General features: G+C 39.7%; 1 protein-coding gene across 6 annotated transcripts in view; it reads right to left on the reverse strand.

The window, feature by feature from the left end:
* AIG1 (androgen induced 1) overlaps nucleotides 1–14,736 on the reverse strand; it is a 293,027-nt gene extending 278,291 nt beyond the window's left edge. For 3 of the 6 annotated variants that reach the window (XM_033235223.1, XM_033235221.1, XM_033235222.1), the window contains exon 1: nucleotides 14,509–14,717. In XM_033235223.1, the coding sequence (XP_033091114.1) occupies nucleotides 14,509–14,649 (141 nt within the window). In that variant the 5' untranslated portion in view covers nucleotides 14,650–14,717. Of the gene's footprint in view, nucleotides 1–13,954; nucleotides 14,350–14,508 lie in introns of those variants that run through there. The other 3 variants (XM_033235227.1, XM_033235224.1, XM_033235226.1) reach the window with 3 other exon arrangements.
* Between the last annotated feature and the right edge of the window lie 677 nt (nucleotides 14,737–15,413).

Genomic DNA, 15,413 nt, shown 5'->3' on the forward strand with positions numbered 1-15,413 from the left:
CCTGGTGGAAAGTTATTGGATCATGGGGATTTCTCATGAATGGTTTAGTACTATCCCCTTTGCTGTCCTTGTGATACTGAGTGACCTCTCATGAGATCTGGCTGTTTACAAGTGTCTAGCACTTAACTCTCTCACCCTGCTTTTGCCACCTAACACGTAAGCTTCCACTTCACTTTCTGCCATGACTGTAAGCTTCCAGAGGCCTCCCCAGAAGTAGATGCTAGTGTTATGCCTCCTACACAGCCTGCAGAACCATGAGCCAATTAAACCTCTTTTCTTATAAATTACCCAGTCTCAGGTATAGAAATGAAAACCAAAACCACTATGAGATAGCACTTCACACCCATTAGAATGGCTATTATCAAAAAGTCAAAAAAGAAGAAATGTTAGCAAAGGTGTGGATAAAAAGAAACTCTTGTACACTGTTCGTAGGAATGTAGGTTGGTAGAGCCATATGAAAAACAATATGGAGGTTTCTAAAAAATAAAATTAAAAAAAAAATAGAACCACCATATGACCCAGCAACCCCTTTTCTGGGCATATACCCAAAGGAAGGGAAATCACCATCTCAGAAAGATATCTGCACTCCCATGTTCATTGTAGCATCATTCACAATAGCCAAGATATGGAAACAACCTCTCTGATGATAGACACGTGGACAATGAAACTGCAGTGTATATATACCTACAATTCACCCCTAAAGAAGAATGAGATCCATTTGTCACAACATGGATGAGCCTACAGGACATGATGCTAAGTAAAATAAGCCAGACAGAGAAAGAAAAATATTGCATGGTCTCATTTATACGTGAAATCCCAAAAAAAATCAAATATACAGAGAGAGAAAACAAAACAGTGGTTACCAGGCACAGGAGTGGGAAGTGGGGAGGGAATGAGCAGAAGTAGGTCAGAGGATATAAAATAGCAGATATATACGATGACCCAGTCTAGACATCTAATGTACAAAATGAGTCCTTAGAACTCTATGTAATAAAATTGTACTGTACTTGGGATTCACACTAAACGAGTGGCTTTTAGTGGCTCTTGCCACAAAATCAAAAAATGGGCAACTCTGTGAAATAATGGATATGTTAATTTGCCCCAATACAGTAATCTTTTTACCACCCAAACATATCCCATAACCTCATGTTGCATACCTTAAATATACACAATAAAATTTATTTTTAAAAAATTTGGAGAAAAGTCAAGAAAAGCAAAGGACAAAATTCAACATCCACTTGTAGTTTTATCGAATCTCTCGGCAAACTTGGAATAGTAGGAAACTAACTCAACTGATCAACTGATAAGGGGCATAAACAAAAAACATCTATATCTAATATCATATTTAATTGCAAAAGACTACATGTTTTCCTCCTAAGAAAGGAACAAGAAACAAGAAAGGATCCTCCTAAGGATATCTGCTCTCTCCTCTTCTACCTGAAAGCTACTGGAAATCTTAACCAAGGCAATAAACCATAAGAAGGAAATAAAAGCTATCCAGATTGAAAAGGAAGAAATAAAATGTCTCTATTAACAGGTGACATGATTGTCTAAATAAAAAAAGAAACTCCCATAGAATCTAAAGCAAAGCTCCTTGAACTAATAAATAAGTTTAGTAAAATCACCAGGACGTAAGGTCAAAATATACAAATTAAATATGTGTCTATACACTAACAATAAACAATCAGAAAGTAAAATTTAACAAAACAGAACTATTTGTTTCACTAAAGAGGATATACAGATAGCAAGTAATCATACGAAAATATATTCAACATCGTTAGCCATTTGAAAAACGAAAATTAAAACCACAATGAGCCAGGAACAGTGGCTCATACCTGTAATCCTAGCCCTTTCAGTGACTGAAATGGGGGGATCACTTGAGGCCAAGAGTGTGAGACCAGCCTGGGTAATGCAGCAAAGCCCTGTCTCTATGAAAAAAAATTAAAAAAAAAAAATGATCTGAGCATGGTGGCACATGCCTGTAGACCCAGCTACTCGGGAGGCTGAGGCAGGAGGATCAACTGAGCCCAGAAATTTGAGATTACAGTGAGCTATGACCACGCCACTGCACTCCAGCCTGGGTGACAGACCAAGACTCAGTCACACACACACACACACACACACACACACACACACACGGAAAAAGAAGGCGAGAAGAAGAAGGAGGAAGGGGGGGAGGAAGAGGGAGATGGAGGAGGAACAACAACAACAACAACAAAAAGAAGAAGAAGAAGAACCACCATTACCACCACCACCACGATGAGATATCACTATATACCAATTAAAATGCCTAAAATTAAAAATATTGACAACATCAAATAACTGGCAAGAATGGGGCTAAATTTTCTCTCTCACATATTTCTGGTGTAGATATAAAATGGTACAGCCACTCTGAACAATCATTTGGTAGCTTCCTATAAAACTAAAATTTGCAACTATCATAGAATACAGCATTTTTCTTCTTGGATGTTTATACCAGAGAAATAAAAACTTATGGTTACACAAAAACCTCTGCATGAATGTCCACAGCAGCTTTATTTATAATAGTCCAAAACTGGAAACAATCCAGATATCCCTTAATGGATAAATGACTAAACTGTGGTGTATGTATACTATGTAATACTACTAGCAATTAAAAAGGAACAAACTTTGTCAGATGAGTAGGTTGCAAAAATTTTCTCCCATTCTGTAGGTTGCCTGTTCACTCTGATGGTAGTTTCTTTTGCTGTGCAAAAGCTCTTTAGTTTAATTAGATCCCATTTGTCAATTTTTGCTTTTGCTGCCATTGCTTTTGGTGTTTTAGACATGAAGTCCTTGCCCATGCCTATGTCCTGAATGGTACTACCTAGATTTTCTTCTAGGGTTTTTATGGTATTAGGTCTAACCTTCTCATCTGACAAAGGGCTAATATCCAGAATCTACAAAGAACTCAAACAAATATACAAGAAAAAAACAAACAACCCCATCAAAAAGTGGGGAAAGGATATGAACAGACATTTCTCAAAAGAAGACATCCATACAGCCAACAGACACATGAAAAAATGCTCATCATCACTCGCCATCAGAGAAATGCAAATCAAAACCACAATGAGATACCATCTCACACCAGTTAGAATGGCAATCATTAAGAAGTCAGGAAACAACAGGTGTTGGAGAGGATGTGGAGAAATAGGAACACTTTTACACTGTTGGTGGGATTGTAAACTAGTTCAACCATTATGGAAAACAGTATGGCAATTCCTCAAGGATCTAGAACTAGATGTACCTTATGACCCAGCCATCCCACTACTGGGTATATACCCAAAGGATTATAAATTATTCTACTACAAAGACACATGCACATGTATGTTTATTGCGGCACTATTCACAATAGCAAAGACTTGGAATCAACCCAAATGTCCATCTGTGACAGACTGGATTAAGAAAATGTGGCACATATACACCATGGAATACTATGCAGCCATCAAAAAGGATGAGTTTGCGTCCTTTGTAGGGACATGGATGCAGCTGGAAACCATCATTCTTAGCAAACTGTCACAAGAACAGAAAACCAAACACCGCATGTTCTCACTCATAGGTGGGAACTGAACAATGAGATCACTTGGACTCGGGAAGGGGAACATCACACACTGGGGCCTATCATGGGGAGGGGGGAGGAGGGAGGGATTGCATTGGGGAGTTATACATGATATAAATGATGAATTGATGGGTGCTGACGAGTTGATGGGTGCAGCACACCAACATGGCATAAGTATACATATGTAACAAACCTGCACATTATGCACATGTACCCTAGAACTTAAAGTATAATAATAATAAAAAAAAAAGGAACAAACTGCTGATACATGTGACACCTTGGTGACTTTCTAGGTAATTATTCTGAGTTTTTTAAAAAAGCAATCCCCAGAAGTCACATATGTAAGGTTATGGATACATAATATTCTTGAAATGACAGAAAGCATAGAAAGAACAAATTAATGACTGCCAAAGGTTAGGGATGGGGCAAAGGGAGAAGGTAGTTGTGGCCATAAAAGGGCTACATGAGGTATCTTTGTGATAATGGAAAGGTTCTGTATCTTTGCTGTTTCAATATCAATTATCTTGGTTGCGATATTATAATACAGTTTTGCAAGGTGTAACCACTGGGAGAAAATGGGTAAAGCCTACACAGTATCACTCTGTATTTCTTAAAACTGAAGTGAATCTACAATTATCTCAATTAAAATGTCAATTAAATATAAAAGGATCGCTGCCGTTGAATTTTGTTGTCTCTAAAATTCATGTGGAAGCTTAATCCCCAATCTAATAGTATTAAGAAGTAGGGCCTTTTAAGAAGTGATTGAGTCATGAGGGTTCTTCCATTAATGGATTAATGTGTTAATAGATTAATAGATTATCACAGGAGAGTTAGTTATCACAATAGTGGGTCCGTCATAAAAGCTAGTTTGGCTCTCTCTCATATGCTCCTCTTGTCCTGTGATGCCTTCCAGCATGGTATGGTGCAACAAGAAGGCTCTCACCAGATGCCAGCACCATGCTTTTGTACTTCTAAGCCTCCAGAACTGTAAGACATAAGTTTCTTTCCTTTATAAATTACCCAGTCTGTGGTATTCTGTGATAGCAACACAAAACGGACTAAGAAAATAAAAATTTCTAAAAAAAAATTAAAAATAACATTCACAATAGCACTAATAAAAAATAAAATAGGCATAAACCTAACAAAATACATGCACAAACTAAATGCTGAAAACTACAAAACACCAATGAAAGAAATAAAAAAATCTAAATAAATGAAGAGATAGGTCATATTCATGGGTTGGAAAAGTAAATACTGTTAAGATGTCCAAATTTCCCCAAATTGTTTTATGAATTCAATGAAATTCTACTAAATAATCCAAGTACAATTATCTGTAGATATTAACAAGATTATACTAAATTTAAACAAAAAGGAAAATTAGAATAGCATAAACAAATTTTGAAAAAGAACAAAGATGATTCTCACTACTTGCTTTAAAGAGTTACTATAAAGCTGCAATCAACAATGTGTGGTACCTGTGAAGAGACACACACATCAGTGGAGCAGAATAGAATCCAGAAACAGACACACAAAGGTAGTCAATTGATTTTTGACAAAGGTGCAAAGGTAATTCAAAGGCAAAATGACAATCTTTTCAAGACATGATGCAGGAAAAATTGCACAACATATACCAGAAAAAAAAGGATTATAGATAAAAACGTAAAACCTAAAACTATAAAACTCCTAGGAGGTTCCACAAAAAGAAAAATGGTAAATTTTGTATCATCAAAATGAACTTTTGCTCATAAAAGACACTATCAATAAAATAAACTACAGACAGGGAGAAAACATTTGCAAATCACATATTTGCCAAAGAGCTTTTATTTGGCAAACATAAAATCTCTCAAAGCTTAATAATAATAAAACAACCCAGTATTTTTTAAATGGGCAAACTTCACAAAGAACATAAATATTTTATTAAAAGGCACAAGAAAAGATAATTAACAACTTTAGCTATGAAGGGAACTCAAAACCACAATGAGATACTGCTACACACCTATAAGAATAGCTGAAATAAAAGAAAAATTGACAACGCCACACTCTGGATACAATGTGAGTTTCCATCTGTGGAGCTCTCACACATCGCTGGTGGTAATGCAACATGGCACATCCACTCTGGAAAACTGTGGGGGTCTCTTATATAGTTAAACATATACTTACCATATGACCAAGCAATCCCACTCCCAGGCACATGACCGGTAAAAAATGAAAACACGTTCATACAAAAACTTGTATGCAGATCTTTACAGCACCTTTTCTCATAATCACCCCAAACTGAAAAAAGCCTCTAATGTACTTCAACTTGTAAACGGAAAAATAAAACTGGTACATCAATACCATGGAACACTACTCAGTGGTAAAATGGAATAAATTACTGATACATACAATAACATAGGTAAATCTGAATTGCTTTCTGCTAAATGAAAAGCCAAACTGAAAGACATACTGTATGCTTTATGTATTTTTCTAAGAAATGCAAAAGTATACGAATGGAGAATGAATCTATGGTTGATAAGATTCAGGGGAGGGTTCTAGTATAAACAGGCAACACAAAGGAATGCTTTTAGGTGACTGTGGTGGTATTTACACCATTCTATGCATCTGTCAAAACTTATAGTATTGTATACTAAAAGGAATAAATTGGCCAGGCACAGTGGCTCATGCCTGTAATCCCAACACTTTGGGAGGCCGAAGCAGGTGGATCGCTTGAGCCCAGGAGTTCGAGTCTAGCCTGGGCAACATGAAATCCCATCTCTACTAAAAATACAAAAAAATTAGCCAGGAGTGGTGGCATGCACCTGTAATCCCAGCTACTCGTGAGGCTGAGGCAGGAGAATTGCTTGAACCTGGGAGGTGGAGGCTGCAGTGAGCTGAGATCGTGCCAGTGCACTCCATCCTGGGCAACAGAATGAGACTCCATCTCAAAAAAAAAAGGAATAAATTTTAGTGTATATGGATGAAAAATTTATAAAAACCATATGCTCATATTGAATTTTTTGGTTTTTTAACAGAAATATATATGACTGAAAAGATAAATATCAAAATACTAACATTAGTATCTCTGAGTGATATCCATAATTTTAAAATAAGTTTTAAAGAATATGATTTTTTCTAATATCTGACTAAATACATACGGAACACACATTTACATATACACTGTAGTCTGACTCTCTCAGTATGTTCCTGTATGTACATAAAGTTCCAAAATTAATACCATCTTGAAGCATTAAAATGCTAAGATGCAAGGAAAATTAGGGAGAATTAAGATGGACTATATTTTCTTCCCTGTATTTCTACGGTTTCCTGTATTTGCACGAATTTTCTATGGTAAGTATGTATCACTTTTGAAATTAATTTTTTAAATTATAACACAGCCTGACAGACCTAAATATAAGCCAGTGTGAGTGGGCTAGTGCATTGTCTGACTTTGCAGAATTCCATGCTTCTGTCTCATATCTTGTTCAATTCCACAATGGATCTGATCAAGTGGTGACTCGCTTTCCAAGAAAGCTCTGCTTTCACCGCACTCAGAAGGGCTACCCTGCGGGTGAGGCATGGATGCTTTAACTGTCTAACTACAGACTGCACAAGAGAGCTATGCTGTATGGAGTCCTAAGCAGTAAGATTTTTTCCAAGCATGCTTGGATCACATGAACATCTGATTCAATGTGGAAAATTGTAGTATTGTTCATGCTTCCACAGAAACATGTGACATTTCAGAAGAACACAGGCAAACAAATGAAAACCCTCAAGAGCAGTTACCAATTTTGCTAAATGTTATACCAGACATGGGGGAATGGCAGGAATGGGAAAAGAAGTGACCTCAACTAGTGGTCAGATGACTTTCTGTAATTTCAATACCATTTGCAACTAAGAGGGAATGGGTGATTATATCATCAACTATTTCCCCACTCTAACAAAACCAGGCCCCTATTTTATGCCTGATCCAAAAGAAACATGCAAATAAGGTGAAGAGGATTCTATGCAAAGCATTACTCTCACAATTCTTCCTCCAGGTTAGGAAAAAACATTATTTGAGCCTTCAAGTTTATGTGCATATTTTAGGGTCAAGTCTGAGTCTCCTGAAGAAAAAGTTTGCAATTTTGCATTCTGTATAATATCCAAAACCCCCAAAAAACAACAACAAAAAAAAACACAGAAAAAATCCACCTAATTTTGTACCCTGAGTATTCAATAAACTACTAGCCTTCACGTGGCACTGTGTGGTTTTGACTGGCAAAACTAAGTACATAATGACAAAGTCACATAATGACATGCAGAATCTCTTCTCAAATATTTTATTTCCTATTTAAAATTAAGTCATGAACTAGAGCCAAGAATGTTTTATGATAAGTATGTAAACAAATATAAGACTAACTCAAATGCAAAATATAGTATACTTAAGCAGCTCGTTTTCCCTCTTTAACATTTTTTAAATGTCAAAAAATCTCAGCATGTCTAAAAGCAAAAATGGTATCGTCCAGGTACACTTGACCATCTTCTGTTCTTTCAGCACCTCAGCTTTTTCACATCTGAGACTTTATTTATCCTGATCTCTCTCTGGTTTTCTGAAATTCTTTTGCAATACAGATTTAGAGAACAAAAATGTACCTAGATTATATTACCTTAAACTTCTACAAAAATACCTTCACCTAGCCAAAATATAAGACCACACCTTTGGCTTTCATAAAACCATCAAATAAGAAACATTACCTGTAAACATTTTTCTATATGTTACACTAAAAACCAATCAAAGGCATTATCTACGATGCTAACCAATGTTCTTTTTTTTTATTTTCATTTACAGACAGGATTTGACTCTGCCACTCAGGCTGGAGTGCAGTGGCACTATCATAGCTCACTGCAAACTCGAACTCCTGGGCTCAAGTCATCCTCCTGCCCCAGGCCCCTACATATCTGGGACTATAGGCACATGCCAGCACCCCCAACTAATGTTTAATTTTTTGTAGTGGGAGCTTTGCTATGTTGCCCAGGCTGGTCTCGAACTCCTAGGCTTATGCAAGCCTCCTACCATGGCCTCCCACAGTGTTGGGATTACAGGTCTGAGCCACCATACGCACCCTTAATGTTCTTTAAACAAATATCTGAGTGATAAATTACCTTGAAAAGTCAGTGCCTGGAAAGAACTGTATTTTTCCCAATACATTATTATAATTCCTTTATTTCAACATAGGGACAATACAATCAAATGTGTATTTTTTTCACATTAGTTGCCCTGAAGATTATTTAAATTTGTTTCTCAATAGCAGTAACTAACCCATCTCTCGTATCTGAAACATATCTTTCTCTTTCTTTTATTTTCAAATTGTAATTTCTTACATGTTTTTGTTATATCACAATGAAAGTCAATCTGTAATATGTTTTGAAAATAGGCAGAATTCAGGCCAGGCACAGTGGCTCACGCCTGTAATCCCAGCACTTTGGGAGGCTGAGGCGGGCAGATAACTTGAGGTTAAGAGTTTGAGACCAGTGTGGCCAACAAAGTAAAACCCTGTCTCTACTAAAAATACAAAAATTAGCCAGGTGTGGTGGCGGGCGCCTGTAATCCCAACTACTTGGGAGGCTGAGACAGGAGAATTTCTTGAACCTGGGAGACGGAGGTTGAAGTGAGCCAACATCACCACTGCACTCGCCTGGGTGACAGAGTGAAACTCCGTCTCAAAAACAAACAAACAAACAAACAAAAACAAAGAAAATAGGCAGAATTCATATATTAAGACTGCTCTATAGGGTCCTACAATTAATCCATGTAAATTAAAAAACAATGTGGCTTAGAGCAGCATAGAAATCACCTGATGATATTATTAAAGTGCAGACTCTGATTCAGAAGCTCTGGGGTGGAGCTGGAGATGCCACATTTCTCACAGGCGCCCAGACAAAGTTGATCCTGCTGGTCCTCGGCCCACACTTTGAATAGGCAGGGCCTGAACAATATTCTTCCATGACATGAATGAAAAGCCAGTCCAGGAGGAATAATGGGTATGATGCGGCCCGAAGAGAGGATGACTCTCAAAATGGCCAGTACTACAAACTAGAGCCAATGGGATTCCCAGATATCAGTTTCAATCTTTAAAAATCAAGATGTCTTAAATCCATCACCAATATTTTAAGTTTTCTAAAAAATCCAGTTCATGGTTTTCAAAGAAGTTGATTCTGACTCATCTGTTAGACACTCTACCATACACATATGAATAATGTTCTGGTTGATATATTTTAAAATTCCTATCATTTTGAATATTTTTGGGAGAAGACAGGACGAGAAAAGAATACTCAATGAAAATTTGGGAAAAGAAAGCTTCCATTTACTTAAACATTTACTAAACACCTATTATACTGCAAATACTACTTTAAGACCTCAAAATACATTTGCCTTTTTCTTTTCATTTATTTATGTTGGTTTTATCCTAATTCTTCTTTATTATCTTTTGGGGCAATTATCATGTAACATGCAGCATAATCACTTTGCTAGTGAATGAGTGAATGAATCCACACCACTTGAGGAAAATTCATCAGCTGTGATATTGACTAAGAAAATGTTAATATTTGATCAACAGCTACTTTAAATTTTCTTTCTTTCCAGCTTATTTCCAATTAAGTGGATTCCTTCTCCTGGCCTTACAGGTTACATAATGATAGTGTCTGAAATACTTCACAGTAAAGACCTAGTTTTTCCAGTGTTATCCATATCAGGCCTCTAAGCTGAAGCTCAGCCATTATAACCCCTGCGACCTGCACACATACGTCCAGATGGCCTGCAGGACCCAAGAAGTCTGGGGCAGTCGAAAAACCACAAAAGAAGTAAAACAGCCAGTTCCTGCCTTAACTGATTAAGCAACATTACAACATTCCACCATTGTGACTTGCCCCTGCCCTACCTTAACTGACCAATCGACCTTGTGACATTCCTCTTCTGGACAATAAGTCTTATGATCTCCCCACTATGTACCTTGTGACCCCCTTCTCTGCTAACAATAAATAACCACCTTTTACTGTAATTTTCCATTACCTACCCAACTCCTATACAGCAACTCCTTCCCCATCTTCCTTCGCTGACTCCTTTCTCGGACTCAGTCTGCCTGCACCCAGGTGAATTAAAAGCTTTATTGCTCACACAAAGCCTGTTTGGTGGTCTCTTCACACAGACACGCTTGACAGTCCAATCTTTACAGATTCTCATATTGCCCACTGTTACACGTATGTATGTCTCCTCCACATAATTTCATGGATGAAGTAGGAAAAAACTTGCCTTTTTGTTAAAGCTAAAATTAACCAGTTATCTACTATACATAAAGGGCTAGCTGAGTCACTGCATTTATTTCATATAAGTACAAAAACAGTTAAGTTTTTTTCTAAGTCAGAAACTTTAAAACCAAGTATACTAGTTTTCTATTACTGTGGTAAACAATTGCTATCAATTGAATGGCTTAAACGACACAAATTTATTATTTTACAATCTGGAGGTCAGAAGTCCAAAATACGCTAAAATTAAGCTGTCAGCAGGTATGTGTTCCTGGAAACTATAGGAGGAAAACCATTTTCTTGTCCTCTCCAGCTTCTAGACACCTCTCACACCCCTTGTCTCCTGGCTCCATTCTCCATCTTCAAACTCAGCATTGTCGAATCTCTCTACGACTTTCTTCCAGTCACATCTTCCTCCAACGATCTCTTGTCTTCCGTTTCCCTATTCCTTTCAAGGACCCTTGTAATTACATTGGGCCCAATGGGATAACTCAGGATAGTTACACTATTTTAAGATCAATTGATTTGCAATCTTAATTCCATCTGCAACCTTAATTTCTCTTTGCCGTATAACCTAATGTATTCACAGGTTCCTGGCATGAGAATGTAAACATCTTTGGAGCCCCATTATTCTGCCTACCACACCAAGACAGTGTTCTTTTTCCATTTACTACCTTCAATTTTCCAAAAACACCTTAGTTCTCTTACAGTTTCTCAATACTAGGAAAAGAAACCATTGGAGAATAACAGTATAAGATTACTGGTACCAACAATGTGCATTTCAGTTTTTGACCATAAGCTCTGAATCTACTGGAATGACCCTCATACCCAAAGAGAGATATGAATAGAGCCAGAATGGCCACTGCCACATAACTGTGCTCCTGGATGCATGCAGCCTGAGATTCCTGACTCAGATCCTGGTAAACTGAAGCCATGGAACATGGAATCCAAGTGTGACTATCAGGATAAATGATTCCTGCAATCCAAGTTGGCTAGAAAAAAGGGCCTTCTCATTACAATTTTAAAAAGTTAAATCCTCTTGCAAAATTACTCCAATAAACTTAGACTCATTAATATTGTACAAGGCACTAGGTAATAAAGTTTACAGTCTTTTTAACATTAAAAGTGAAAAGGAAAATGGCTAAATTATAGTAGCCTAATCTTTTCATGCCATTACTGAGGATTGACAGGTTGGTTGTTTTAACAGCTGTACAATGCTTAAGCTCTAAGGATTCCAAATCTCAAATAATAAAAAGAATAACACTTTGCGTGAATGTTTTTATGACTATATCTCAGACATACTTTCTCACAGGAATTCTTGGTTAAAGCTTATTTCAATCAGGAGCCACAGAGTAAAAAATTACAATGGCTGGCTAAAGGTCTTGTACAATCTGAAGCTAAACATGAAGCAAAGTAAATGTTTCACATTTGAATCTACTGTGTGACTTCAGGGATAAAAAAAAAAAAGTCCTTTATGGGTGATTAGTATTTAAATCAGGCAAGTCCAATCACTGGATGCTAAAAGATAAATTATATGCCAGCATATCAAGCTGACTCTACTATGGTCTCATGTCACACAAAGGTTATGGGAGGTATATTGTTTCTTCTGAGCCTTGTTTTTTAATGCACAGTAAGCAATGCCAATTATGAAAAGTAGGCATCTCTTGGGTTAACCAACACCCTCAATTTCTACCTCTGTTCACCTGCTGACTCCTCCCCTTGCTCCCACAACACAGCGTCTACTGTAAGAGTGGTGCTGAGGGCTGTTTCTAGTACCTATGGCTCTCACAGCATCTCTGTATTTTCGCCCAGCACTGCTCCTTAGCAGCATTCAAATGGGCCAATTCTAAGTAAGATCTGACTTAGGAATGGGATAAGGCAGTGTCCCAAAAGGAGATTTGCTCACATAGACCCTCAAAGAATTCTGAAAATCTATGCACATATTTTTAAATAACATCTCAACATCCTTAACATAGTTAAGTGTAAACACTTGAAAAAGGGACATCTTTCTGGCGTTCTATGGCTGGTATGCTTGCTTCATATACATATGCATCAGAACCTCAGGGTTGCAGATTTAGCTCATTCAATATACGGAAAATGTCTGCTACACAACATAATTGGCAAAACCAATCCTCATTGACAGCCAATCAACCCAATAAGACTTTCTGTCAAGACAACTCCAACATTGTTGTTCAATCAAATATGAAGATAGTCCTGGTGACAGCCATCTATCTTCTGCAAGCTAAAAGGAACGGACAGAAAAACACACCCCAGAGCCTTGTCATGTGCTCCTCACTTGGATGAATGGGGAGAATGAAAGAATTGGCAGGCGTCACCCATGTTCAGAGGGAAATTAGTTTCAAGCAGAGTTGGAAAACGAGGATCTGAAAATTAAAACCCTTGCAACATTCTATGCCCTGTGAAGTCTTGTGGGCCTAAGGGTATGTGCACAGTTTGGAGACTCCTGGGCAAAAGAATTGAAATTCCACTCTGAAAGCATCTAATATAATGCAAATATAAGGTGTTATTTTTAAACCAAAAGCCTCTCTGCATTTCTTTGAGGCATCCTAAGGCTTTGGAAATTTTTAAAACAGGTATCATGTTCTCTTCATCAGAATGGAGGGTCAAGAAGAGATTATAATCTTGCTGGTGTGGCCAACCTAGTGTATAGTCTTGGATAAACAGTTTAGGGAGTCCCAGGAATTGGTTCTACAATTTCTCTGAGTGCTTTAGAACTTCACTGCTTTTGTTTTAAGCCTCTTCCTAATAATCTTTTAGGGTGTGTCTTAGTCACCTTTACCCTGAAATTCCTAGGTCCATCCATGATGAGTTCATTATTGGGCCTTATGCCTATGTTCTGTTCTCCAGGGGGGTTGAAGAGGGCCTTTTACTGCCAGAAATAGAAAAACTTTCAAAATGATATACTAATAATAACCGGCACCTGTCAAGATTATCATATTGTGCCAACAGAGGAGCTGCTTATGCAAACTACTGTAAACTTGTACATCGGAAGACAGAGAAGTGTGTACAGTCACCTTGGAAATGCACTTTGAAAACCTCTGTCTCCTAACATTTACAGGGTAAAGGTTGAAAGTAAATTATTGACAAAGGGGGGAAAAAAAAACAGATGCAAAGAAGACAACTTTATTAGGTGCTTTCTCTCCCTTATGAGAAGGATTTGATTCTTTCAGGTGAAGTTCCAAATCACTAGACAATACCCAGTTTCCTTCAGTTGCACCAAGTTCATCCCACGGTGGGTGCTTTGAAAAGCACCTTGAGGGCGAATAGGTCTCAGGCCACTCATGATCAAGTCCGATGCTTTTGTTAGTTGAAGATTCTTCCCGTGTCACCTCTTAGAAGCAGTTCGGTGTCCCCCTCCAAAGAGCCCACCACCTGGCTGCGCCCCACCTCCATTTGTCCCCCAGCTGCCAGGTAAGGGTAACCCAGCCAGGTAACGGTGAGTGGTTCAGAAGATGCCGCTGCGAGGGCAGCCAGGCCTTCACACGCAATCACTGGGGAAGAGGCGAGGACACGGGTGGATGCTGGAGGCGCGCACGTGCGCAGGTGCTCGCGCATCCGCGCGCGCGCGCGCGCGCACACACACACACACACACACACACACACACAGAGGCACGGGGTGCGGGGCGAGTAGGGGGAGAGGACGGCCTTACCAGATCAATAAACGTCAGGAATTTCCAGCTCCCTCCGTAGGTCTGGTGCGAGGGCATTTCGATGGCCTTGTAGTTACACAGGATAGAGCAGTAGGACAGCAGGATTGCCACCCGCAGCACCTGGCAGGGGACAAGCGCCATGTTCGCCAGAGGCCTGGGCTGGCTGGGCCGCGAGGAGGGCGGGCGGGAGGGAGGGAGGGAGGCGCTGGGCGCGTGGGGGCGGGCGCCGTGGGAACACTGGCGCGGGGCGGGAGCTGGCGAGGGGCGGGGGCGGGGGCGGGGGCGGGGGCGGGGGCGGCGGGGGGTCTGGGCGCGCGTCCCCGGGGACTGGCGCGGCCGCAAGCGCCCGGGTGACCTGTACTGGCCGGGCGCGGTTTGCAGACGCTCTCCACTGCCGGCCACGGCCTGGCAGGCGGCGTGTCGTCATCTCTTTCGTCACCTTCGTCATTCTGCTCTTGCGATCGCAGGATCCCGGGACACCCGGCCGGGGCACCCCCTAGGAGTCCTAGGAGTGGGTGCGACCTCTGAGTGCGACGGAGGCTCGGGAAGTGCGCGCTGATCTCCAGGGGGAAGCGGGGCTTGTGGCTAGTGGGCGCTGGGTCGGGTGAGGGGGCGGGGAACCTGGATTGAAGGAGGGGACCCCAGTGTCCACAAATGTCCCCCCCCCCGGAATCACGGTGACCTTCTTGGGGTAGTTGCAGTTGGCCAAGTGCGGGTGACCCGTGCGGAGGGATCCAGTGGGGGTGTGAACGTGGGGTGTAAACCCGAGCACAGTCAGCCGCGAGTGACTTTCGGTGTTTTGGAGCAATAAGGTTTTCAGTGTTGACTGACGACTGTCAATCACTAGGAAACTCTCTAAATTCTGCTTTCAATGGGTAGGCTACTCAGCATTTTTCCACCAGAGA

Source organism: Trachypithecus francoisi, unplaced genomic scaffold (genome assembly GCF_009764315.1).
Source record: "Trachypithecus francoisi isolate TF-2019V2 unplaced genomic scaffold, Tfra_2.0 Lachesis_group15, whole genome shotgun sequence".
In the NCBI taxonomy this organism is placed as follows: Eukaryota; Metazoa; Chordata; class Mammalia; order Primates; family Cercopithecidae; genus Trachypithecus; species Trachypithecus francoisi.